General features: G+C 42.2%; 1 protein-coding gene across 1 annotated transcript in view; it reads right to left on the bottom strand.

Annotated features, from left to right (window-relative positions):
• Positions 1-17,730, bottom strand: part of CPB2 (carboxypeptidase B2) — a 38,526-nt gene extending 20,796 nt beyond the window's left edge. The window contains exons 1-4 of the mRNA XM_065895893.1: positions 17,553-17,730; positions 5,506-5,581; positions 3,768-3,892; positions 2,124-2,232 (exon numbers count right to left, since the gene is read on the bottom strand). Of these exons, the coding sequence (XP_065751965.1) occupies positions 2,124-2,232; positions 3,768-3,892; positions 5,506-5,581; positions 17,553-17,626 (384 nt within the window). The 5' untranslated portion in view covers positions 17,627-17,730. The remainder of the gene's footprint in view (positions 1-2,123; positions 2,233-3,767; positions 3,893-5,505; positions 5,582-17,552) is intronic.
• Between the last annotated feature and the right edge of the window lie 9,421 nt (positions 17,731-27,151).

Here is a 27,151-nt window from a genome sequence, read left to right as displayed (position 1 = left end):
TGATGTTTTTCAGTCATTTGTTTTTCTCCCCTGCAGGGGATTACTTAAAATTTCCTAGTGAGAGTCAATGACAAAAGAAACCCCTCTTGCCCCTCAAGTGAACGTGTGGTGAGGACTGAAGGAGAGATCAGTGTTGAAGGGGAAGAAAGAACTTGGCAGAATTTCCAGGGAGCAAGATTGCCATGGTTCCTACAAACCTCTTAGAAAGGACTGGGCGTGGGAGCGAGGAGAGGTCCAAACTGTTTTCTGGAATGTCACTGTAATGAAATGAATTGTGTCCCCCCTCAAATTCATATGTTGAAGCCTTAACCTCCAGTACCTTAGAATGTAACTGCATTTGGAGATAGGGCCTTTAAAGAGGTAACTAAGTTGAAATGAGGCTGTTGATATGGACCCTAATCCAACCTGACTGGTGTTCTTATAAGAAGTGGAGATTAGAATAGACAGAGAGCCACCAGGGATGTGCACACACAGAGAAATGGCCGTGTGAGGACACAGCAAGGAGGTAGCCATCTGCAGGTCAAGGAGAGAGGCCTCAGAAGAAACCAGCCCTGCTGACACCTTGACCTTGGACTTCCAGCCTCCAGAACTGTGAGACAGTGAAATTCTGTTGTTTAAGCCACTCAGTATATGTCACTTTGTTATGACCGACTAATACAGTGTACGGCAAACTAATACTTTTTTCCTCCCGTGTCTTTCCAACTCTTTCCTGGGGTGAGGGCAAGAAAAAAACAAGCCCTTTGAACAAAGTATTTAAAATCTACCAGAAAAAAAAATTTTTTTAATGTTCATATCCTTTATTTATTTATTTAGGCTACACCATGCGGCTTGTAGGATCTTAGTTCTGCAACCAGGGATTGAGTGTGGGTCCTCGGCAGTGAAAGCACAGAGTCCTAACCACTGGACTGCCAGGGAATTCCCAGAAAAATGTTTTTAAATACCTCTGTATAAGGCATTCCACTCTTCCCACCAAACCCAACACAGCACTGACATAGTTAGGTTCTCCATTTGCAAATTGTGCCTACCCAGCCTCTCCACTCTGGACCTCAAGTTTGCTGATGCAGGGCTGATGTAGGAGGCTGGAGGGAGGTGGTCTAGGTGGAATAGACAGAGGCAAGGTAGGAGGGAGAAAGGAGAGGGTTGCAATTTTAAGATCCCCGTCAACCAGCCAGGTACCTCAATTCTAGAAGCACACTGAGTTCTGGTTTAACTAACTGGAAAAGAACAGATGCTTTTGAAGATCCAATAGAAAACTTTCTTATTACTTAAGCCTTAGATGTCTTAAAAATATGGCTATGGTTCTTAACAGTTTCTGGGCACCTAGCCAAAGATGATAAAAATTACTTGTATTAAGGAATATAGCAGCATACTCCTATGAAAGAATAGAAGGTATCAAGGGATTTGTACTACTTGGAGTATATTATATTGAAAAGAAAGTGCTCCAAGGGGCTCAGCTAACAAATATGGGGAAATCGCTCTTAGAGTATGATGTGAAAGCTTACTGAGGCCTATTGAACACTGATATCTTGCTTAGGTTCCCTCTAGAAAAATCGGGACCTATAAGTACTAATAGGAAAAAAAACCAATTTCTTAAATATTAAAACACAGGCATTATCAACATTATTATTATTACTATTATTACTTAAATAGGTTCTTTCTGAGAGGAATAAAATGCACTTAAATACTTTATTGTGTACTAAATATAAGTGAATAAATTCCTTTAATTCAGCGAGATAATATGGCGATTATTCCGTAAGAGTACAATTAGGATAATGGTCTAAGGAGACATGATTAATTGGACTGTTAATTTTTCTGTGGCAGTTTCAATAAAAAGGCCCTATTTTTAATTTCCTGTTGTTCCTTAGAATGCAGTGTTACTCCTAACAGAGATACTCTTAGCTATGGACAAACAGGCTGCTTAGAGGCAATTTCCAAAATACGATGCAATCTTCCCAGGGAAGAGATCTACAAAAGGATGAATTACTTCTGTATAATCAACCTCATTGTGATTTTTTTTTCCACCCTCTTCCACCAATTTTGATTCTCTAATAATTTCCCATGGCTGAAATGGCAAAGCTCGTTAAACAAAAATAGGAATTTTCAAGAGAAACGTGACAGCTTACCTCATTTAGTGAGTGATACTGTTCATAGTAGGAGGAGGAGGCCCGGGGGCTGATGCTGTCATTGGAAGTCTGCTGCCGGATAAGATCTTCCACGTTTTCCAACAAGACCCTGGGTTATGAAACAGGGCATGAGCTGGTTGCCAAAGAGGGCTCTGATTTTCCTGCATGGCCCATTGCAGGCACAACAGGTGAGCAAGGGGGAAAAGTCACTAAGAAATCTAACAAGCACAAGGTAAAAACACCGCCAGCTAACATTATGATGAGCTGAAATACACAAGCCCTCTGGGTAGAGCCTCATGGGCATTGGAGGGATAGTGGCTCCTATGGGGTATGTTTTCAGGGCCTCCAAAATCTCACCCCTTCTCCAACATTATGAACATTTCTCGACTGTGACTCATTAGTGTGTTTTATGTGAACATACAGGTTAATGGACAATGTTCTTCAATCCAGAGGAACAATGTATTATTCTGTTTTCAGTTAAGGACCGAGGAGAAGCAGAAAGCCTTCTCTTTTTATTTTTCCCTGTGAGTCGCTGACCTACACCAGATGCATGTATAGGTATATATATGCATGTATAGGTTCTGCATGGCCAAAGTTGGTCAAATCTCTAGAGAAATAAGAGCACAGGAACAGGGAAGGTACAGGAAGGTGATCTCATTTAATTTCTCTTGCAAAGGATCACACAGTTAACTAGGCACAAACATCTTAATTAAGACAGACTGAAGCCATTCTGTTACCTGGGATGAACAATTGAAAGTTAGCAGTCATTCTAATAAAGCTTTCTTTACGTTTACTTAGGTCAGGGGGTAAAAGCCAAGCCTTTGACATCAGAAAGGTCTGAGTATGACTCCTAGCTCTGCCACGTTCCAGCTGGCTGACCTTGAGAAATTCCTTTGAAAATTTTTTTCATACACACAAGGAGGATAGTATTTACCTCACAGGATTAAATAAGGATTAAATGATACAATGTATAGAAAGGCTCAGCACCTTTCCAGGAAGGCAGAAAACACCAATAACATATTATTAATAATAATCATAGTGTATTATCCAAAGGTTGCCCATTGATACACAGAAGAGAGCACGGCCTCCAGGAAGTGACAGGGCAGCAGAGGGACACTGGCACTTGGGCAATGGATACAGAAAGGAGATGTGGACAGGAGACTCCAAAAGGAAGAAGGCATGGACTCTGAACAGAAATCATACCTAATGCAAATTTTAGTTTAGGGCCAGACATTCCAGAATGTTCACTGACCTTGTGAAGGAAGCAAAATCTCCTTCAGCAGCTGCTTTTTCAAGAGATACCACAAAGCCTACTAAAGTGAATGACAATTTTGCTCCCCGCGTCCAGGCACAGAGTAGAGGAACTATAAGAAGGAAGCAACTGGGAGGAATGGTAAGAGGCTCCTCAGATCGTTGAGTCTCACAGTGCTTTGCAGATAAGGGACCAAGGTCATGAGAGGTAAACCACTTGTCCAGGGTCACAGAGCTAGCCCCTTGGGCTTCATCACCAATCCGTTCCAGAGATTTCCATGTTGCCATGTTTAATGTAAGTATTTTTCCAGGAAGCAATGACACCATCCACTAGTAAAATGCATCATAGGTGCTTAGAATAGCTGCTCAGTAAATACGGAATCATGCCTCTACCTGAACGGAATTCTGCTCTCATTTAAATGGGCTTTCACGTTGCTTACATCAGACGCATTCACAAAAAAATGGACTTCTTTGCTCTTTGTAATAAATTCAGCTGTTACTGGCTGCCAGAGGACAATCTGCAGTTTCAAGGGGGAAAATTGATAAAAACAAAGACAGTTTTTCACATCATTCTCGTCTGTAGCTAAAGCCATAAAAGGGTTTTTATAAGGGAAATAAAAAAGACATTCCTGGTGACTGGTCCCCATTTACACATGTGGTAGTGTAAGCATTTATTTTACAGGGGGCTAGTTTTATTCTTTTCTGTAACCCCAGCAGCTAAAGAGGGCCTGGAACTTACTAGGTACTCAGTAAATATTTGGCGAGGCAATGAACTAATGAATGAATTCCTGAATGAATATATTTATGGCCCAACTGTAGAACTGGATGTGTATGTCACATGTTTAAAGAGAAATGAAAGTCTGTCTAGAAAGCTGATGAAATGTTGCTTTTCTTTAATAAAAATTCCATATCCTTGATACTATTATGCCTTTTCTTTAATCTAATTGCCTTTGGGAAATGTCTTCCCATACATAATATTTACTTTTTTTTTTCTATTTTACTGGGCTTTTTTAAAGCACTTTCACACGCATTGCCTTTGATCATTATAACAACATTTTGCCATAAACCAAGCAGGTGTTATTATTTTCATTGTTCAGATAAAGAAATTAAGGCTCGAAGCTAAGTCGCCTAAAATCACACACCAAGAAGTGGCAGAACCAGATCTAAGTCCTGAATCTCAGATGCTTCCTCTGGCAGTATTTCCTCTGTCCACGGTGTGGTGGCTGTGAGGACGCGCCGGGCAGCTCTTCTGTTGGGAGGGGCTTAGTTCACTAACCTTCCCCACCGTCGTCCCTCTTGATTCTCCCCTGGCTTCTCCAGGGCTGCAGCCAGCCAGTGACAGAGCACTGTGGGTGTATTATTGCAGCCCCGTTCCTGCTAGATTATGGTCTCCTCTTACAGATGTCTTTGGCTTAAGGATTTATCATGGTCCAGGCAAACCTTCATTGGGACTGCCCTGTGGTCTAGAGGTTGTCCACACACAACCCTCCTTTCTGCACACATGTCAGAGCTGCTTGATGGTCTGGGGGTACTCCCTGCCACCTCCAGCTCCCTCCTCTTCATCCTTCACAAGCAGCCCCCATAACAAGTCTCACATATCTCTAATATAGTTTTGACCTCTGCTTCTCAGAGAGCCCTAACCCAACAACCATGGAGCCATCAATATTCTATCAGGATATTTTGTAATGTATCAGTTTTCTATTTTCTGGGGAGTTGAGTCCCAGGCATGAAAATTTTAATAAATTTTCCTTTGTGTTTTTGATGCTTACACCTTGGTTAAGTATTATCGCTTTTTAAACAAAGATCTATTGGATTTCTGTTACTGTAGCATCTTTGTAAGTACCCCCCCCCCTTTTATTCTTTGGTGCTGAAACCCAGGAATGAACCAGTAAGTTCACACTTTCAATGCCTAGGTACTGTCATGTAATTTGCTGAAAAGCCAATAGCATAAATGAAGAAAGTTTGATTTAGGGAACCAGTAAAATCATGTGATTATGGGAAGGAGGAGAAGGGTACAAGGAGAGGGGTTTATACTAGCTGTATATAAGTCAGACGACATATAGGAGAGAACATGGTACACCAGACTTGTATAAAATATAAACAATAAGAAGATAAATGAGGGGGAAGTTACCTCGTATGTTGTAGTAGTATTCTGCAGAATTTGAACTTGCCTGGAGGTTCTAGGAAGAGCAGATAAAACCTGGCCACTGGGGGAAAAAATAAAACAGGAGTTTGATCTTAAACAAAAAGTGAAAATAAGATAAATTATATTGGGAGGGGCTCCTAGGAAACTGTAAAAAGGAAACAAAATGTTGAAAGAAAAGAGGATCTCACCACAGATTTTAAAATAACCTTAGATTTTGCTTCCAGTCAAGATGGAGAAACAGGGACCAAGTTTACCCTCCTGCTTGAAACAAATAAAACACTGGACAATGTATATAAAACAATGTCACTCAAGAAATTGAATATCTGTAATATGACGAAACACTGTATCCTGGATTGGGTCTTGGAACAGAATCGTGGAAAAACTGGTGTCATCTATAGAAAGCCTGCAGTTTTGTTAAGAGTAGTGTACCAATGTTGGTTTCTTAGTTTTGACAAATATACCATGATAATATAAAATGCTAACAACGGGTGAAACTGGGTGCACGGTATAGAGAAACTCTCTGTAATATCTTTGCAACTTTTCTGTAAATCTAAAAATACTTCAAATAAAATTTTATTTAAAAAATAAAACAAAGTCATGTACTGAGAACTCCAGAAGCACAAAAGGTTATGATAATTTCTGCTTGTCATTATGAGCAAAGGCTTCATGGAAGAGGTAACTGGGTAAGTAAGCAGTGTAATGGCAGACTGGCAGGAGACAAAAGGGCACTGTTGGGGAAACGGCAAGCCGTTTATTTTTGCCAAGTGTAGGATTTAGGTATTTAGGGCAAGAGAAGAATGGTAGCCAAACAGAAGTGAGTTTGGAAAGTTATGTTAGTTCTCCCCTAGAGAAGTTTTCCAATGCATGCTGAGAAATTTGGCCTTTATCTAGCAGGCAATTAGGAGTTAAGAAAGTCACATCATTTGACTTGTGATTTACAAGAATAATTTTGATGCCAGCGTGGAGGATGGTTTATTTTGGAAAGCCTGATCAAAAGATTCTAAACTCTGGAAATAAGCCTATGGAGACTTGATTATCAAAAAAGAGAAAGAGGAGCTCCCAGAAACAATAGATTCAGAGATTTGGTGCCAATCATTGGTACAGTTAAGTGTAAACTATTCAACTAGTGACAAATGACATATGTCCAAGGATATGTATCACAAGATGATTCATAGTAACGATAACTGGGAACCACATGAGCGCTTGTCAGTAACAGAATTGTTGAATGTTGGTGATGTCTCCACATTCTAGAATGTTTTGTAGCCATTATAAAGAAAGAGTTAGTTAAAATAGTTAACTTGGGGGAGATTTATGTGAGGCATTAAGAGAAAGAAGCAAGAAGTGAGTGGAGAATTGTAAGAAATATTATCCCATTTTTGTAAAAAAATAAGTTAGAAAGAAAAAGGAAACTTATAAGTGTTAAAAGCAGGAGAAAAGAGCTTCATCCATGAGAGAGCAGACAGCAGAAGCAAGAAGAACTACAATCCTGCAGGCTGTGGAACAAAAACCACATTCACAGAAAGATAGACAAGATGAAAAAGCAGAGGGCTATGGACCAGAGGGAGGAACAAGATAAAACCCCAGAAAAACAACTAAATGAAGTGGAGATAGGCAACCTTCCAGAAAAAGAATTCAGAATAATGATAGGGAAGATGATCCAGGACCTCAGAAAAAGAATGGAGGCAAAGATCGAGGAGATGCAAGATATGTTTAACAAAGACCTAGAAGAATTAAAGAACAAACAAACAGAGATGAACAATACAATAACTGAAACGAAAAATACACTAGAAGGAATCAATAGCAGAATAACTGAGGAAGAAGAACGGATAAGTGACCTGGAGGACAGAGTGGTGGAATTCACTGCTGTGGAACAGAATAAAGAAAAAAGAATGAAAAGAAATAAAGACAGCCTAAGAGACCTCTGGGACAACATTAAATGCAACAACATTCGTATTATAGGGGTCCCAGAAGGAGAAGAGAGAGAGAAAGGACCCAAGAAAACATTTGAAGAGATTATAGTTGAAAACTTCCCTAATATGGGAACGGAAATAACCACCCAAGTCCAAGAAGCGCAGAGTCCCATACAGGATAAACCCAAGGAGAAACACTGAGACACATAGTAATCAAATTGGCAAAAACTAAAGACAAAGAAAAATTATTGAAAGCAGCAAGGGAAAAATGACAAATAACATACAAGGGAACTCCCATAACGTTAACAGCTGATTTCTAAGCAGAAACTCTACAAGCCAGAAAGGAGTGGCATGATATACTTAAAGTGACGAAAGGGAAGAACCTACAACCAAGATTACTCGACCCAGCAAGGATCTCACTCAGATTCGATGGAGAAATCAAAAGCTTTACAGACAAGCAAAAGCTAAGAGAATTCAGCACCACCAAACCAGCTCTACAACAAATGCTAAAGGAACTTCTCTAAGTGGGAAACACAAGAGAAGATAAGGACATACAAAAACAAACCCAAAACAATTAAGAAAATGGTAATAGGAACATACATATTGATAATTACCTTAAACGTGAATGGATTAAATGCTTCAACCAAAAGACACAGGCTTGTTGAATGGATACAAAAACAAGACCCATCTATATGCTGTCTACAAGAGACCCACTTCAGACCTAGGGACACATACAGACTGAAAGTGAGGGGATGGAAAAAGATATTCCATGCAAATGGAAATCAAAAGAAAGCTGGAGTAGCAATAATCATATCAGATAAAACAGACTTTAAAATAAAGAATGTTACAAGAGACAAGGAAGGACACTGCTTAATGATCAAGGGATCAATCCAAGAAGAAGATACAACAATGGTAAATATATACGCATCCAACATAGGAGCAACTCAATACATAAGGCAAATGCTAACAGCCATAAAAGGGGAAATCAACAGTAACACAATAATAGTAGGGGACTTTAACACCCCACTTACACCAGTGGACAGATCATCCAAACAGAAAATAAACAAGGAAACACAAGCTTTAAATGACACAATAGACCAGATAGATTTAATTGACATTTATAGGACATTCCATCCCAAAACAGAAGATTACACTTTCTTCTCAAGTACACATGGAATATTCTCCAGGATAGATCACATCTTCGGTCACAAATCAAGCCTCAGAAAATTCAAGAAAATTGAAATTGTATCAAGCATCCTTTCTGACCACAACACTACGAGGTTAGAAATCAATTACAGGAAAAACTGTATAAAACACAAATACATGGAGGCTAAACAGTGTGCTCCTAAATAACCAAGAGATCACTGAAGAAATCAAAGAAGAAGTTTACAAATACATAGAAACAATTGACAATGAAAACACGATGACCCAAAACCTATGGGACACAGCAAAAGCAGTTCTAAGAGGGAAGTTTATAGCAATTCAATCTCACCTCAAGAAACAAGAAAAATCTCAAATAAACAATCTACCCTACACTTGAAACAACTAGAGAAAGAAGAACAAAGAAAACCCAAAGTCAGTAGAAGGAAAGAAATTATAAAGATCAGAGCAGGGGCTTCCCTGGTGGTGCAGTGGTTGAGAGTCCGCCTGCCGATGCAGGGGACATGGGTTCGTGCCCCAGTCTGGGAAGATCCCACATGCCGCAGAGCGGCTGGGCCCATGAGCCATGGCCGCTGAGCCTGCGCGTCCGGAGCCTGTTGCTCCGCAACGGGAGAGGCCACAACAGTGAGAGGCCCGCGTACCGAAAAAAACAGATCAGAGCAGAAATAAATGAAATAGAAACAAAGAAAACAATAGCAAAGATCAATAAAACTAAAAGCTGCTTCTTTGAGAAGATAAACAAAATTGATAAACCCTTAGCCAGACTCATGAAGAAACAAAGGGAGAGGATGTAACTCAATAAAATTAGAAATGAGAAATCACAACTGACACTGCAGAAATACAAAGGATTATAAGAGACTACTACAAACAACTATATGCCAATAAAATGGACAACCGTGAAGAAATGGACAAATTCTTGGAAAGGTACTGTTTTCCAAGACTGAACCATGAAGAATTAGAAAATATAAACAGACCTAACATAAATAACAAAACTGAAACCATAATTAAAAATTTTCCAACAAACAGAAGTCCAGGACCAGATGGCTTCACAGGCAAATTCTATCAAACATTTAGAGAAGAGCTAACACCGATCGCTCTCAAATTCTTCCAGAAAATTGCTGAGGGAGAAACACCCCAAAATTCATTCTATGAAGCCACCATCACCCTGATACCAAAACCAGAAAAAGATATCACAAAAAAAGAAAATTATAGACCAATATCACTGATGAACAGAGATGCAAAAATCCTGAACAAAATACTAGCAAACAGAATCCAACAACACATTAAAAGGATCATACACCATCATCAAGGGGGATTTATCCCAGGGATGCAAGGATTCTTCAATATATGTAATAAACGCAAATCAATGCACACTAACAAATTAAGGAGTAAAAACCATGTGATCACCTCAATAGACGCAGAAAAAGCTTTTGAGAAAATTCAACACCCACTTATGATAAAAACTCTCCAGAAAATGGATATAGAGGGAACCTCCCTCAACATAATAAGGCCATATATGACAAACCCACAGCAAGCATCACACTCAATGGTGAAAAACTGAAAGCATTTCCACTAGGATCAGGAACAAGACAAGGACGTCCACTGTCACCCCTCCTGTTCAACATAGTTTTGGAAGTCCTAGCCACAGCCACCAAGGAGGCAAGAACATTCAATGGAGAAAAGACAGCCTCTTCAATAAGTGGTGCTGGGAAAACTGGACAGCTACATGTAAAAGAATGAAATTAGAACACTACCTAAAACCATACACAAAAGTAAACTCCAAAGGGATTAAATAAAGCCTTACATGTAAGACCAGACAGTATAAAACTTTTAGAGGAAAACAGGAATAACACTCTTTGACATAAAGGGCAGCAAGATCTTTTTTGACCGACCTCCTAGAGTAACAGAAATAAAAGCAAAAATAAACAAGTGGGACTTAATTAAATCTAAAACCTTTTGTACAGCAAAGGAAACAAGACAAAAAGACAGCCCTCAGAATGGGAGAGAGTATTTGCAAATGAAACAACAGGCAAAGGATTAATCTCCAAAATATACAAACAGCTCATGGAGCTCAATATCAAATAAACAAACTACCCAGTTAAAAAATGGGCAGAAGACCTAAATAGACATTTCAGCAAGGAAGACATACAGATGGCCAAGAGGCACATGAAAAGATGCTCAACATCACTAATTATTACAGAAATGTAAATCAAAACTACAATGAGGTATCACCTACACCAGTCAGAATGGCCATTATCAAAAAAGCTAGAAACAATAAATGCTGGAAAGGGTGTGGTGAAAAGGGAACCCTGCTGCACTGTTGGTGGGAATGTAAATTGATACAGCCACTATGGAGAACAGTATGGAGGTTCCTTAAAAACCTAAAAATAGAACTACCATATGACCCAGCAATCCCACTACTGGGCATATACCCCGAGAAAACCATAATTCAAAAAGAGACATGTACCACAATGTTCATTGCAGCACTATTTACAATAGCCAGGACGTGGAAGCAACCTAAGTGTCCATCAACAGATGAATTGATAAAGAAGATATGGCACATATATACAGTGGAATATTACTCAGACGTAAAAAGAAACGAAATTGAGTTATTTGTAGCGAGGTGGATGGACCTAGAGTCTGTCACACAGAGGGAAGTAAGTCAGAAAGAGAAAAACAAATACCATATGCTAACGCATATATATGGAATCTAAAAAGAAAAAAATGGTACTGATAAACCTAGTGGCAGGGCATAGAGGTAGGCATAGAGAATGGACTTGAGGACATGGGGTGGGAGGGCAAAGCTGGCGTGCAATGAGAGTAGCATCGACATATATACACTACCGAATGTAAAATAGCTGGCTGGTGGGAAGCAGCAGCACAGCACAGGGAGATGGGCTCGGTACTTTGCGATGACCTAGAGGGGTGGGATAGGGAGGATGGGAGGGAGGCTCAAGAGGGAGGGGATATGGGGACATATGTATGCATACGGGCTGATTCGCCTTGTTGTGCAACAGAAACTAACACTGTATTGGGAAGCAATTATACTCCAATAAAGATCTATTTTAAAAAAAAGGATAATCAACAAGGACCTGCTGTATAGCACAGGGAGCTCTGCTCAATATTATGTACCAACCTAAATGGGAAAAGAATTTGAAAAAGAATAGACGTGTGTATATGTATAACTGAATCACTTTGCTGTACACCTGAAACTAACACAGCATTGCTAATCAATTATACTCCAATATAAAATAAAAAGTTTAAAAAAAAGAGAGGCTGAATTTCAATTTCGCATAAAGGAAATTTTGCGTTTACTAGAAGGTAAGATGCTTGGGCGTTTTTCATATGTTTTAGAAGACAAGAAAGTAACAAAGTTAGTCAACAGAAGGGGAAAGAAAATGTAAAGGTAAAAAATGTGTTATGTAAATGGGTCTCTTTCTTAAGGAGAAAAAAAATAAGGAAATGTAAATTAGGAAATGTGGAGGAGTAAAATTATGGGGATATAAATTTACCATAAAATATATTAATATGTCCAAGTTCAAACTGTGGTGAGCTGGACTCTTCCTATCTCAAGTTTGACAAAAGTGCCAACACAACAGAGTCAAATAATGAGATGGGGTCAGTCAGAGGCTATGAAACCCAGGCATAGAAACTGGTTTTAACCACACAGGCTAGCTGGGTTTTATCAACAGGTTGCTGCAAAGGCCCACAACAAAACCAGACTGAACCAGCGAGATCCTAGATAGAGGGCAAAATAGGCTAAAGGTCACCGCTTTCCTGAACTTGATTTATCTCTGTGTTTGTTTCAAAAGTACCTGGTGTTCGGCAGAGATGTTTTGCAGCTGTACTTTGAGAGATACACAACGGTCAACCGCCCCGAGCCGGCTCTGACTTGACCACAGGAACACACCTACGTAGATGAAATCTGGAGGTGTCAGAGAACGCGCTTTGCTTCATCACCATGCTTATATCTCCGCCCTAAGAGGGGATTTGTACTCTGCTGGCACAGTTTGTGCCGTGTGCGAAGGAGCATGGAAGACTGCGCATGCCTGGCTTCCCCTGGAAGTCTCCGCCCCCTTCCTCGAGCCCAGATGACCTCTCTGCCTCCTAACCCTTAAAGTTCCCTTACTGCCCTCCCTTCTGGGAGAGGATGCCTTCAGAGCTCGAGCTCCCCTTCTCCATTCTCTGGCCATTGAGTAAAAGCCTGTCTTGCTTGCACCAAACAGTTTCATCATTGGCAGCACAAACCTGAGCCGGAAAGAGCTCCCTGACCCAGCCAGGGGGGCTTCGGTTCAGCCGGGGCCCCAAGAGGGGGGGGCCTCACATCTCATTCGGTAACAAGATCACCTTATGTAGGGCTTACCATTTTTTCAAATCAGTTTCCTGGCTCCGTGCCCCCTTAAGTCAGAGAGAGGATGTGAAAAGTGGTCAGAGGGGAGACAGGGGGAGAATTTGTGAGTATATTTCTTTGCATCAAATTGTTGCGATTCTGTGAATCCCCACTCTCCCAAAGGGGATGAAGTTTGGGGATGTTACTTCCTTCAACTCAGCCTAGTGCGGGGGAGGATGGGTGAGTCTAAGCATGTTCCCTCAAGTTTAACTGACACAAGCACCGGTGCCTGACTTGCTTCTGAGAAAGCTAAACCTGCATGCGCTGGCCTCCAGTTGACTAGATTAGCCATTAATATCAGAAGAAAAGGCACTTCACGTTATGTATTCGTTATGGCTCAGATGCCGTCCAATAGCGCCACCTAAAGGGGTGGAGAGCTCACAGCAGCAAGAACCTGGAGGTGAAGGCAAAATTCTTAGAATGAAAGACGGAGTCACAAGTGGCTACCTAGAAACAGCTGCCTCTATCCTGGTCTGCAGAATTTCCGAGCAAGGGAATCTCAGAAATCTCTAAGAACTTAAAACCCAAAAAAAGGACTAATGAGAAAAGGAGTCAGGTGTGTGTGTGTGTGTGGAGAGGGGTGAGGAGTTGTTTTCCTACAAAGATTGAGATATTTGAATAATGCCTTGGTTGGAGTAGACATTCTAGTTTCTGAATTGAGGTTTGCATTTCAACATGACCCAAGGACTACCAATTACTTAAGAGTGGGCTAAAAAGCCATAGAATTTTCTAACTTTACATGCAAGGGCGGGGAAAGATTACTCTGTCACATAGAATATATTGGGGCAATGGGAGATGAAAAATAAAGGTGTGGGGTTTTTTTGTTTGTTTTAATTTTTATTGGAGTAAAGTTGATTTACAATGTTGTGTTAGTTTCAGGTTTACAGCAAAGTGAATCAGTTATATATATACATATATCCACTCTTTTTTAGATTCTTTTTCCATATAGGTCATTACAGAGTATTGAGTAGACTTCCTTGTGCTATACAGTAGGTCCTTATTAGTTATCTATTTTATATATAGTAGTGTGTGTATATGTCAATCCCAATTTCCCAATTTATCCCTCCCCCCTTCCCCCCCACCATAAGTTTGTTTTCTATATCTGTATCTATTTCTGTTTTGTAAAGATGTGTTTTGATGATGACTCTGAAGGGATACAGTTACAGATGTAACCAATAACCATTTAGGAAAAAAAAAAGCTTGCACCAAAAATAAAGTTAAAAATACAAGCACAGTGAGATAACAGGTCACTTTACACAAAAAGTAAAACGAGGCTCAAGGAGGGCTCAAATTGTTCAAGACTGCATGACTCATAAGTAGCAGACCTAAGGTTTCAACTCAACTCTCCAGCTCCTGAGCTTTTAATACCTAGGCAACATTTCCTCTGCTGCTTCCCCTCTAAGAATATGATTATGGTCCTCAAGGTCTGTTCCCTGCTGTGGTTTACAGGGATGAGTCACACTCGCCATAGCTCTGAAAGATGATTTTTGAATTTAAAAAGCTGGTGAGATGGCTCTGAACAATGGAATATAGCCCAAGGCTGCAGTTTTGTTTTATGCATTACAGCATTTTAAAGCCACTAGTGCCCTGTTCTCTAAGATGAAAGTAATATATCAGTAGGAGCTAAGTCAAAGAGAACAAGCTGGTCTCCAGGTGGCAGACAGTATATGGAGTCAACAAAAGGAGCTCTTCCTGTGGTCTATTAATAATGCAAAAGCCTCCTCCACTCTCCTCCAACTCCTTTTCCTTCTTTTCATCCTATTTCATCTTCTTTCCAAATAAATAGCCTCAGCTGACCGGCCACACTTAGGTAATCAGAGCACAATGCAATTAATGACTGTTTACAAGATTCTTGCTAGTATTTTTTTACCCTTTATAGTGTTTGGCCTTTAAAATCAAGTGAACATGGAGACTTTTTTTTTTTTTTTGGCTGTCTTTCTCTTTGACAAATGGTATTTATGCCTTTAAAACTTTTTTTGTTTTCATTCCAGAACCTTTTACTGATGAGATTTATCAAAATGCAACTGCAGATGCGCCATTGATTGTCTGAACACAAAGTGCTATTAGAATGATCATGACAAGAAAACAGTAACAAAGAGCAGCTTTAAAAAAAGCCAGACCCTTAGCTCTTTTTAGGAGGGGTTATATTTTTTACCCCCAGAAATAATTCATCAAAGTCTGTCGCCCTGAATAAAATTAGAGTTTTCTTTTAGCTCTGGTAATAGGAAAGTCGTGGAAAAGCAATGCTCAGAAACATCTGGTAAAAAAAAAAAAATATATATATATATATATATACTCTCAGAAAGAGAGTTTGTGATTTTATTTCTAGTGGAGGAATGGCACCCAGGAATCAGATACGCATCTGCCCACAGAGCTGCAGTTCCTCTTCCCCAGTACATGGGGACCATTACAATAGGTACAAAGTATTAAATATTTTCAACATGATATTATTTGATTAAAATATAGTCATAGTCTCACCCCCTTCTTCAAGCATAGGTATCAATCAGACTTCAAAGTATATGCTGAAGCAAAAAATAGTAAGAAGAGCCACGCGTGAGGGAATTTTTCTCATTCATTTCTTACTATTTTCTTTCTGTGTATTTCCTTTATTTGCCTAACGTGTAGTTCCACTGAACTGTTATAAGCTTATTCGTTTTGCAGCAACATGGTCAAGCTTTGGTATATCTTGCTAGTGGCTGTCTTATCAAGGAGTTTCGTTTACTATATGATGCAGATGGTGGTCTGTAGGTGAGCCTGCTAACCTCTGACACAGCCAGCTGTTATGATGCTCGTGCCAGGCTGCCGCTGAGGCCACCTTTAGACCTGCGGTAGTGAGGACCTTGAGACCGGACTTGCAGCCCCGGCCTCTCTTCCAGGCTACCTTCCAGACTGCCTGTCTCTGCCAATTCACTGTGACTAAATCTGACCTCCCTTCAAACTGGCTCTCTTCCTAATTTCTATAATTTTTAGAGGCAATGCTGTGCAGTGAAAAGAGTAGAAATGAGGTGAAAATGGGGTTGAATACAAACTCAACATTTGTTGTTTGATTGGGAGCCGGTGTTATTCTCCCTGAGGCTTATTTTCCTCCTCTGTAAAGTGTCAGTAAAAAAGACTGGAGGATTGTGGGCACTTAACAGGTTAACATTTCTAAGTGCCTATCCCAGTGCCTGGGACAACACAGATGCTGAATAATCACTCACTTCCTCCCCTTTCCCTCTCTGGCAACGACACTGCCATTGCCTACAGTGTCCAGGTTGGACATGTTGAGAGCAGTTTTTCTCCTTCCCTCTCCTTTACCCTTCATTAAAGCCAACTGCCAAGTAATTGGATATTAGAACTAGCAAGAACCTTAGAAATCATAGCCATCTGATTTATTGACAATACATAGAGACATAAGTCACCAATTCTCCTAGCAATTTGTCTCCCACGTCAATTTCAGTAACAATCATTTGGTGATGAAATTTGTTACTTGATACTTGGAGATTATATTCAAAAAAGAATCAACCAACTCTTCTTAGTTTAGTAATGATGGGCAAACACAGCTTCCAACTCACAAGTCAAACTTTTTTTTGTGGCCGCGCTGTGCAGCTTGTGGGATCTTAGTTCCCCGACTGGGGATCGAACTCGGGCCCTCAGCACTGAAAGTGCCGAGTCCTAACTACTGGACCTCCAGGAAATTCCCAAACTCTATTTTCCTAAATGCTGTCCTATGGCTCTTTATGACTCAGTTTCTTTGGCAGAGTTTTCCCTGCCCCTGGTATGTCCCTTCCCTCTTTGCCATTCACTGAGGAGAGGAATACATCTCAGAGACAACTGGAGGAGAAAAGGATCATAGAAAAAAAGAACAGGAATAAAAGATAATTCCAAAGGAAACAACATCAATTTTGAAAAGCCTAAAAGTTGACTAATGAATTACAATAATACATATAGCCTCAAAACTATTTACACCATGTTTTATATATGCTAGGGCATGGTTTGTTTGTGTCCTGTCAAGTGGTTTATAGTAGAAAATCCTAAGGGATTCACCCTACCAAGCAAAATAAGAACTAGATATGTTCATGTGTGTGTTCTTTATAACACAACTATTCTTCCTTTCCTACTCCATGCTGAACACCCATGCACAACCCAAACCTCCTCTCTGATACCTTCATCCTCTTCTCCCTCCCATGTTCTATGTACAAGAAAAAAGTAAATTATCCATAGTCAATGCATAGTACATGTGAAGGCAAGAAAAACATAAATCATGTGAAGTGTTAAGGTGTAAATAATTACATATTGTAAAAAATCAAGAGTCTATTTCTTTAATTTTCATAGCTACTGAATATACATATCATCCAGAATTTTCTCAGTAATAAAACTAGAGCCAGAAAAGAAAAAAAGACCCTAGATCTAGTGAGATCCTTATTATACTGACATCTACAATTTGGAAGGGCAACATGGAAAGTTTCAGAAAGAGCTGACCTTCAGACTTGAATGTTCTGCTCCCCAGTCCAATGCACTGATTGGATTCCATGAGGGGCAAACAAGTGGGGGGAAACGACCCACCACCATCTAGGATTCTAGCGGGTTACCTCTGAAATGCGAAGGCATGCTGCTCACAGAACAGGATGGTGGCCACGAGGACTCCAAAGCTATAAAGCTTCATCCCCACGGCGATTCGCTATAAAACAAAACTCTCTGAAGAGAAGGGTCCAGGTAGCTGATTACTTAAGAGCCTTCTTTGCACACTGGTTAAAATATAATGGCATGCCCACCCTCAAAAAGAAAGTATGATAAGAGTTGTTATTCTCATTGTAGACTATCTAGAAAATATTTAACTCTTCAGGGAAGATGAGGCCAAGAATAAAAGGATAGTAATACAGTGGAAACGTGTCTTGTTTGTTGAAGAACCATTGCCATAGAGTATTGACCCATGGATCTCAGCCCATGCTGAGGGAGATCTCCTGTGGAGTACTAACTCATTAGGTCTTCCGTTGCTTTTCTCTTTTTCAACATTTTCAACTTACATGAAGACATAAAAGGTGAGTTTTTCAAATTTATGGCTGAGAAGGAGAGCTTATATGGAGGATTATAGGATCTCCATTCAAAGAGAGTTTTCCTCATCCATGTGGAATGATGGCTCCACACGTAAAAGAATAAGAATGCTATGTGTGGGGAGCTCTTCTGAGAAGTAAAAGAATCAGGTAGTTGTGAATCATGTTTATTTAGGGAAGGTCACCGTAACAGCCATAACACCATAACAGTCTGAATCAAAGCCTACCATACGTCATTCTGAAGGTAGCACCATCTAACATTTTGTCTGGTGTGAGGCCACATCTAACCTCTGTAAGTGGAAGGACCCTGGTCCCCTTCCTACATTCCCACTGGTAAGTGCATTTGAATGCCCTTGAGGTCAGGGCAGGCAAATTTGCAAAATAAATCATCCTCCCTTCAGTGGACTTCTGAGAAGGAAAGGATTGAGAGTTCAGAGCTCTCTCTGGGATTCAAAGGTATTGAAACATATTTAATGGATCGAGGTGACCGCCACTGAAACGACTGGGTTGGCCAGAAAGCTTGTTCATGTTTTTCCATTCCATAACATCTTATGGAAAAACCCGAACGAGTTTTCTGGCCAACCCAATACATTTTATATAAGAAAGAAGGAGAAAAAAGAAAATACATGCGTTTCTGCTCATTTGTGGAGAAAGAAGCACAGGCAGGATAGACCAGAAATCAATGAGATGGGTTACCTCCAGCAGGTGAGTGAAAAACAGTGGGAATAAGAAGTGGGTAGAAGAGGGAATACGAACCAGGTAGAAGAGATGGGGGGAGGGACATTTCTGCGAGTAAAACTTTTTGAATACCTCTGTATTTTAGAACCGTGTTAATTTTTCACATACTCAAAACAACCAGTCAAGTAAATAAAACGAATACAAACCAAACCAAATGAATGTAATTTTGTTTCAAATAAATAACATAACCACACTGAAGTGGAGAGGGGGAAAAACTAACCAAAGTGAACTTTTTTTTTTTTTTTTTTTTGCAATACACGGGCCTCTCACTGTTGTGGCCTCTCCCGTTGCGGAGCACAGGCTCCAGACGCGCAGGCCCAGTGGCCATGGCTCACGGGCCCAGCTGCTCCGCGGCACGTGGTAGCCTCCCAGACCGGGGCACGAACCCGCGTCCCCTGCATCGGCAGGTGGACTCTCAACTGCTGCACCACCAGGGAAGCCCCACAAGGCTTTTCTGATGGACAAACATTTTTGTTTCTCTTGGGTAGATATCTAGGAATGGAATTGCTAGGTCATAAAGATATTTAGTTTTATAAGCAACTCCTGTGCCTTTTTTTTCTAGGTAGTTGTATCATTTTATACGCCCACCAACAATATATTAGAGTTCTAGTTGGTCCACATCCTTGTTACCTGACGCAGTCTTTTTCATTTCAGCCATTCTAGTAAGTGTATGGTGGTGTCTAATTTGGCTTTCATTTAAATTTCTGAGATGGCTAATAATGTTGAGAACCTTTTTTGTGCTCATTGGCGATAAGTATATGTGTGTATGTGAGTTCCAATTGTTTGCCTGATTTTTAATCAGATGGTTTGTCTTATTACTGATTTGTAGAGGTATTTATATACTCTGGACATCTATATGACACAATAAAAGGCAAAATTACAGATACAGAAAATAGGTTAGTTGTTGCCAGGGCCTGAGGCTGGGGAGGAAGGGATTCACCTACAAAGAGGTACAGGAGAAATTTTTGGAGTGGTGGGAAAATTCTCTGTTTTGATTGTGGTGGGAAAATTCTGTTTTGATTGTGGTGGTGTTTACACTGTGTACAGGCAAAATTCCTCAAACTGAACTCTTAAGTTGAATTTATTGCATGAAGAGAGAGAGAGAAGAACACAACAGCTTGATCAGATGGACTCCACCCTGGCTCACAGGCAAATCTCTTAGCTTCTCGGAGGTGCAGTTTCCCCTGCAGAAAAATGAGGTTAATTATAACCTACCTCTGAGGGCTGTTGTGGGAATTCAATGGGATAGCAGCTGAAAGTGACTGGCAAAACAGGTGTTTAGGGCTTCCTTGGTGGCGCAGTGGTTGAGAGTCCGCCTGCCGATGCAGGGGACACGGGTTCGTGCCCCGGTCCGGAAGGATCCCACATGCCGCGGAGCTGCTGGGCCCGTGAAACATGGCCGCTGAGCCTGCACGTCCGGAGCCTGTGCTCCGCAACGGGAGGGGCCACAACAGTGAGAGGCCCGCGTACCAAAAAAAAAAAAAAAAAAACCAGGTGTTTAGTATGTCCCATTCATTAAAAAAACGATAAACCAGGAAGGGAGCTGAGAGGGGACAATGTGTTCTCTTCCCGGAGCCTTACCCAGATCAGGTGAATCTTGGTGACAGTTGTCCTCTTCTTCTTCGGCTGCTCCCAAAGAGTTAGGGGATGAGTCACTGCCCCAGAAGCCAATCTGGTCCTGGAGGATCGATCTCACTGAATCATGTCCCCTAGGGACCAGCTAATTTGTACATTTGCTCTCCAGTCAATTTGGAACATTAGGTGGCAAAAATAATATGGCCAGTGTTTCTTCAAGAGCCGTAACCCTCTGCCTTTATTAAGACGGTGCCTAAAAGGATAACCTCCCCTGTGAATAGTGGCTGCTTTGTCTTCTCTCAATTGGAGCGGGCTGAGGATAAGGGCGACGCCACCGTGATCTGGACGGGCCGGGACTTGGATATGCAGCTCAGGCTTACTGTTAGGTAAGCGCTGAGAGAGTCAGTCAATTTCATGGCATTTTGTCATGAGTTTAGGTGCAACTCAATTTACAAGTTTTCCTTTCAAAGTCTTTCAGCCATTAAAGCTGCATAATCTTGGGAGGTTTGGAGGACACATAACTGATAAATGCGTTTTCCTCCACACACTCTCCCTCATGTTTACTCATGCAGAGAGAAGCTCTTTTAGAATTTGCACAAAGGGTTGGCGTATCCGGACCCCTGTGTTTCTGAGGGGGGAGGAAAGATGATGCCATCTTGGGAGTCATTGTAGAGGGGGATTTGAGGCCCGAAGGCAGAGAACTCCATCTCAGGTTCTCATGCCCTCGCTTTGGCTACAAATACTGAGCCCGGGAGTCGTGGCACCAGGAAGGTTACTAGACACCCAGAGAGGCAAATGCTCGTCGGCTGGATGGTTCAATTGTGAAGAAAGCAGGGTTTGTCCTTGAAACACTTCCATCCCTTCATTCCCCGTTTCCAACCATTACTCCCTCTTATGCGTCTATCCACTTTTTAAGATGCTGCAGCCAGGCCGCCCCTTTGAAGAGCACCCCAGGCTGTATCCCACTGGTTCTCAAACTTGACTGGTAATTAGAGTCACCTGTGCATCTTTTAAATCTCCAGCTGCCCTGGCCACACATCAGATCAATTATATCAAAACCTCAGAGGGCGGGGCATAGACACCAGCTTCTTGTAAATCTCCTGAGATGATTCCATTGTGCAGCCAGAGGTGAGAACAGCTGGGTTGCACTAGCGCTTCTCCAGGGGTGGCCTGTGAGTCCCAGAATCTCTGAGAGTATTGGTGGAAAATGCAGACTCCTGGACCCACCAGCCCTCTCAGCACTGAACCTCAAGGTGGGATCTGGAAAGTCTGTGTTTTAACAACTTCCCCAGGTGATTCTCAAGCACACTTGAGTCTGAGAATCAGCTCTAAACCTTTCTCTAGTCCATCTGTTTCTCATGATATGGTAATCTTCCCTTTCCTTCAGCCATACTAGTCTTTCAGTTCCTCAAAGATAACCATCTTCTTCCATCCTCTGGACCTTTGCCTATTATAGCTGTTTATCTGGAAGGCACTTTGCTCTCTCTTTGCCATTAGGAAATTGGCAAAGATAACAACGATGAAGCTATAGCCCTAGAAAATCATTGTAAAGTGCATGTTTTGGAGGAGAAAAGAGTAGGCACCGAAGGGCCACAATCCCCTCCCCCTGGGACGGTTTGGTTTACTAAGTCAGCTAGCTGTCACTGGAAGTCATAGAGAGATTGCTGCAGAGATGGTGGGAGAAAAGTCAGTAGGTTTGATGGAGGTATTGAAGGAACGAGAGAGAAGACTTAAGTGATGTGGCACCAGCTGGGGCAGATGCATGAGGGCAGCAGCCCTGGGCTGCAGGTAAGAGAAGGCAGTGCCAAGAGACACCTTAAGTTACCCAGCGGGACCAGGGACATGTAGCTTTTGGAACCTGTGGCTGGCAGTGGGCGCCACAGGGGAGACAGGGGCCATGGGGGAGAGGGACGGCAAAGGACAAGGCTGGGTGATGGGGGCTATACCCAGATGGAGGGCAGATGAACAGTGATGAACAGTGATGGCTACCTCCGATGAACAGTGATGATGGGAAAATGTTAGTGGAGGGTTTTCTCAATCTCTCAAGTCTAGTGTTACTGGGAAAGTGTGATCTGATTTAAAGTTGGTTCAAATGCAACTGACTATCCACTGCAGATCTCCTTTTAGGACAGCGTGTCTCAAACTTCCATGTACACGTGAATCAAGTGGTGATCTTATTAAACTGCAGATTTTGAATCAGTAGGTCTGGGGTGGGGCTGAGATTCTGCATCTCTAACCAGCCTCCAGGCGCCCTTGGTCTTGGCCCCAAACTTAGAGCAAGGAGGTTTGAACATTCCGACTCTTAACGGTGGGCCCGTGGTCTTGCCCAATCCAAAAGTGCCTGCTGAATCATTCACTTTTACGTTGTATCGCACAGAGCTTCAGAATGAAATATTTGCATGCATTCTAATCCTCCAAAAATTAGACATGGTAGCTCTTTATTCACCAAAATACTTATTGAAATGGAACTCCCCAATTTTGACACACCGGATAATATAAAAATCCCTGCCGTTTTGCCGACCTCTCTCTGAGTTGTTAAAGGTGAGACCGTGGGTCCTGACTAGCTTATCTGTGCTTCTGTGTCTGACCTAAGGTGGGTTATTAAGTATATGTAGACTTCAGACATGAGAAAACACTTACACGATTTTCCTTTTCCTTTTTTTTTTTTTTGGTCACCTACACACAGCCGCAGTTGGTAAACTCCGGCTTCTGGAAAATAGGGGGCGAGGACACCGTGGAAAGAGCAGTCCTTGGCAGCCGAGAGTTCAATTCCTGGAATTTTATTAGGAAACCGTCAAAGGAACTAGATTTCACAAGAGGATCGGTCAGCACTGCTGACTCGTGCTGAGCATCAGCTCTGGTTACTGGATCATGAGGCCGGCGGAGACGTGCCATGTCTAGCTCACTGAGACAGCACTGCCAGCATTTCATCCAAGCGCACTGGTACACTGGGGGGTTGCGGGGGGACAGAGAGCAAAGTAGATGATATCTCGGCAGCTGCTGGATGACAACAGGTACAGTAACTGCAGGGAAGGTGGGCCTCGGAGCTGCCCAGGGACACTGGGAGCACAGGGGAATGTCTCTCGTGCATTAAGCATCAGTCTGAGATGGACTGGTGTAAGGTGGGCTGAGTTTCCATACATTTTAAAATCGAGACCACAGTTGTGCTCCAAGGGACAGACTAGATTGTGTGTGTGCGTTTAGGTGGATAAAATCGCTAGATTGGCTGGGACTTGAAGAGCCCATCTAGTCCTACGCATTGTCTCAAGACAGGCTCTAATGGCATAATTTCCAAACAAACAGGAATCCATCCCCTTCTAAAAACTCTGCAGGTAGGTCTATTTCACAACTTTTCTCACAATGACTTCTCTCTGGCATCTCCCACAGTCAGGAAACATTTGTTCATGTCTAATACAAATCGATTTTTCAGTTACCCAGCTCTCCGTAAAAATCTAGACAGTGCCTGGCACTGCTGGAGACATCAACATGGTGAGGCATGGTGCCTGCCCGCTTCTCATTAGTCGGGGCTCAGATCTTCTGCAAAATGTTGCTAATCCTTCCTTCAGAACTACTCTTTCCCCTGAGCTCCCATACTTCATTTACAAATTTGTTATGGCATTTATCCCATTCTGCTTTTGAGTACATTTTGCATGTGCTCATTATCCCCCCACTGGATTAACGTACTTTAGATGTGAAATGGAGAAGATGGGAGGGGCTCAAGGGCCCATCCCAGCTCAGGGCTCTTTGTCAAATACTTCAAGGAAACTTCACAGGAGGATTGATGTGTGACTCTACAGTGTGTAATACCTTTGCTAGAGCAGCAACTTAAGTACCCATTACATTAAAATGAACATTCTGAGCACAAGAAGTGGACATAATATTCACGGTGGCTTTATATGCTGTAGCAAAGGATTGAAACAACCTAAATACCCATTTGTAGGCCACTGGCTAAATACAGGTTGGCACGTCCATTCAACAGAATACTGCGTACCTGTTGAAAAGACTGAGGCAGGTCTATATTCGGCAACGTGGAACAGTCTCCAAGGTTTGGTGTGAAGAAAATGAGGTGCAGAATGATGTGTATGGTATGCTAATATTTGCAATAAAAAGGTGTGTGTGTGTGTGTGTGTGTGTGTGTGTGTAACATGTGCATAGGCTATTTCTAGAAAGATACAAAAGAAAGTGGTAACAGCGGTCGCTGACGAGGAGGGGAACTGAGGTTTCGGGACAGAGGTAGTGGTGGGTTGGTAAACCAGATCTCTGGGGATAAAAACCCCTATTTGTAGAGTCTGATTATTTCTATGCTGTAAATACGCCCACCATGGCCGATTTCAAGATAACAATGGTTTAACATTGGAGCCAGTTGGAGCCAATACGAGCTGGCTTCAAAGCACATCACTAGACACGGGGGTGGGAAGGTGGCCTGCTTCCCACTGTGGACCCTTTGGTACAATTTTACTTTCTGATGTCATACTTGGATGGGCTAAAATGTAACAATAAACTTTTAAATTGAGAAAAATTATCGTGTTCAGATGGCTGTATTCCTTTAGCCTTCTCGTTCTCCAAGAGTCTTAGTTTTCTTCCCTTGATAGTATTCTGCTTTCCTGTACCTGTTCGGTCTTTCTGGTCAGGACCTATCAGTGCAGTCTTATACACACAAAAACACACTTAATATTGGTAACCTCTTGATATGTAGGGCAGGCCGCTACCTCCTAAGGTGTAGGAGCTGTAGGAATGTCAGGCCAGGAAAGAGCCATCTCCAAAGAGCTGCTGCTGGTGAAGCCAGGACGCACAGCTTAAGCATAAAAGCCCAGCTTCCTAGCAGCTGTGTGGGCGAGTGACACCTGTGCAGAGCAGGATGTGACCCTGCCAAACAGATGCTTTTCTGTCCCAGCAGCCCACCCGCGGGGGCCGGCTACAGCAGAATTCCTCAGCAAACGCCTTGCCTCTCACCCCGTGCCAGCCAAAGTGAGGCCCAGACAGGCTAGAGAGGAAACGCCAGCCCTAAAGATTCCTCCTCGAATCATTCTAGAAACCGTTTCGCACCAATTACCAAGTCTGGCTTTTGCTCATGACTAGGTCCAATGTGTGTCTGAGAATTTGTGTCTTAAACCTTCCATTCTGGCCTGCTTTTTGTCCAACCCCCTCCAACTTACTCTTCAGCTAAAATATTTCTCTTTAGATGGCTTCCTCTGTTGTAAGCCTGTCTCACCCTGCCCGCATCAATCGCTCATCACAGCTGTCAGTGGCGTTGTTTATCCTCAGGCTTTCCTGACCAGCTGAGCGCAATGCCTGCCTCATTTACGGTGTATTCCCAAAACCGTGCACAGTACCTGACACATTTCAGCCCTCAGTGCGTGTTGGCTGAATGAATGACATAAGTTAGAGTACACTCTGACGAAACCTTCAGAAGACATCCAATACAGGGGACATTTTATTTGGAGAGAACTTGAGCATTACTTCATTTTCATTGTCCTTTAAGGCAGTAACATGCTTCCTGGAGGCAGATGGGGGAGAACTGTCTGAGGCTACATGGCGAAGTTCAGATTAAGACAAAGCCAACCACTTTGCATTCGGACGCAGCAGAAACACAGGTCACGGGCCGGGAGAAGCCACGTGTCGGCTTCCTGAGCCCACTGCCAAGGAGCAGATCTGGGGCGATGCATTTCGATTGCTTTGAAAAATGGCTAAGTTCCACTACCTACCACCCCTAAAGAAGATACCTCATTGATGAGCCCTTCCACCACCATAGAGAGGGTCTAGTGTTGGTGCCCAGTGCTCTGTTGCTATTTAGCCTTTGGTAAGTTTTCAAGGAAAACTATTAGAGCTGCTCAAATTCACACTGTTCCTCTGGTTTTATTTTGGAATCCTTTAACTATCCAGTCATTCATTAGCTCTTTGCAAAGCAACGCAGCCAGTTCTTACCCAGCTTGACACCTGGCTAGGTATGTGTGTATGTGAGTGTGTGTGTGTGTGTTGGCGTACGGGGGTGAGGTGCGGGTCACCGGTCATTGGCACATATGGCCCCTGCGAACTTGAGGGTACCAAAAAAGTAAACATCGGTCCTATGGCCTGGCAGCAATCACGTGCACTATGATCTAAGAGCAAATGAAATCAGAGCAAGATGGTTCCCAGTCACCAGATATCCAGCCATACTAGATCTAACACACAGAGCTAAATACACGGAGAGGCAGCACCCAAGAACAGATGCTTTTTTTATGGCTCTGCACTGCCCCCTAGTGTCTTGCTGCTCAATGACACCCTCCGTGGATAGAGCCTTCCACCAAGAGTTAAGAAAGAATCTATTTGAAGGCACAGTATTCAAGATGTTAGATCTGGTCAGAGCCCAAAGCGTAGGGTTAAAAACAGAGGGCTTCCTATTGGCTGAAAAAATAAAATCTGATGACATTTGGGACCCTAGTTCTGAGAAAAGGCTCTGATGATGAGTCTTGGGTCTTCAGGTTACCAGAGACCCTTGGAGATCCCAACAGCCTGACTGATTTGTCAGATGATCCAAATGGCCCCAAGAGGAGGATGGCCGGCAGAGGTCGGCCAAAGAGAAGGCAGAGTTCTGAGAGAGTGGATTGCAAAGTCACAGGGAGACAGAGCGCAGAAGGGCTACACGAAGGAGGCTCGTAACAGATCAAACGCTGGCCTCCAGAAGCCGGTTTTAGGGCTGGTCTGATGATTCTCCCCACCTGGTTCTCACCCTAAACAAGAAAGCAGCCGATTTAAGCTGGTTCGAAAGGTTATGTTAAAATTAACAACACTACGTACAGTTTCTATGCTTGACTATAATGGCAAAAGCAGAAAGGGTGCCTGGA

This window comes from Phocoena phocoena, chromosome 18, assembly GCF_963924675.1.
Source record: "Phocoena phocoena chromosome 18, mPhoPho1.1, whole genome shotgun sequence".
NCBI lineage: Eukaryota > Metazoa > Chordata > Mammalia > Artiodactyla > Phocoenidae > Phocoena > Phocoena phocoena.
This window is presented reverse-complemented; position numbering and strand designations above follow the sequence as displayed.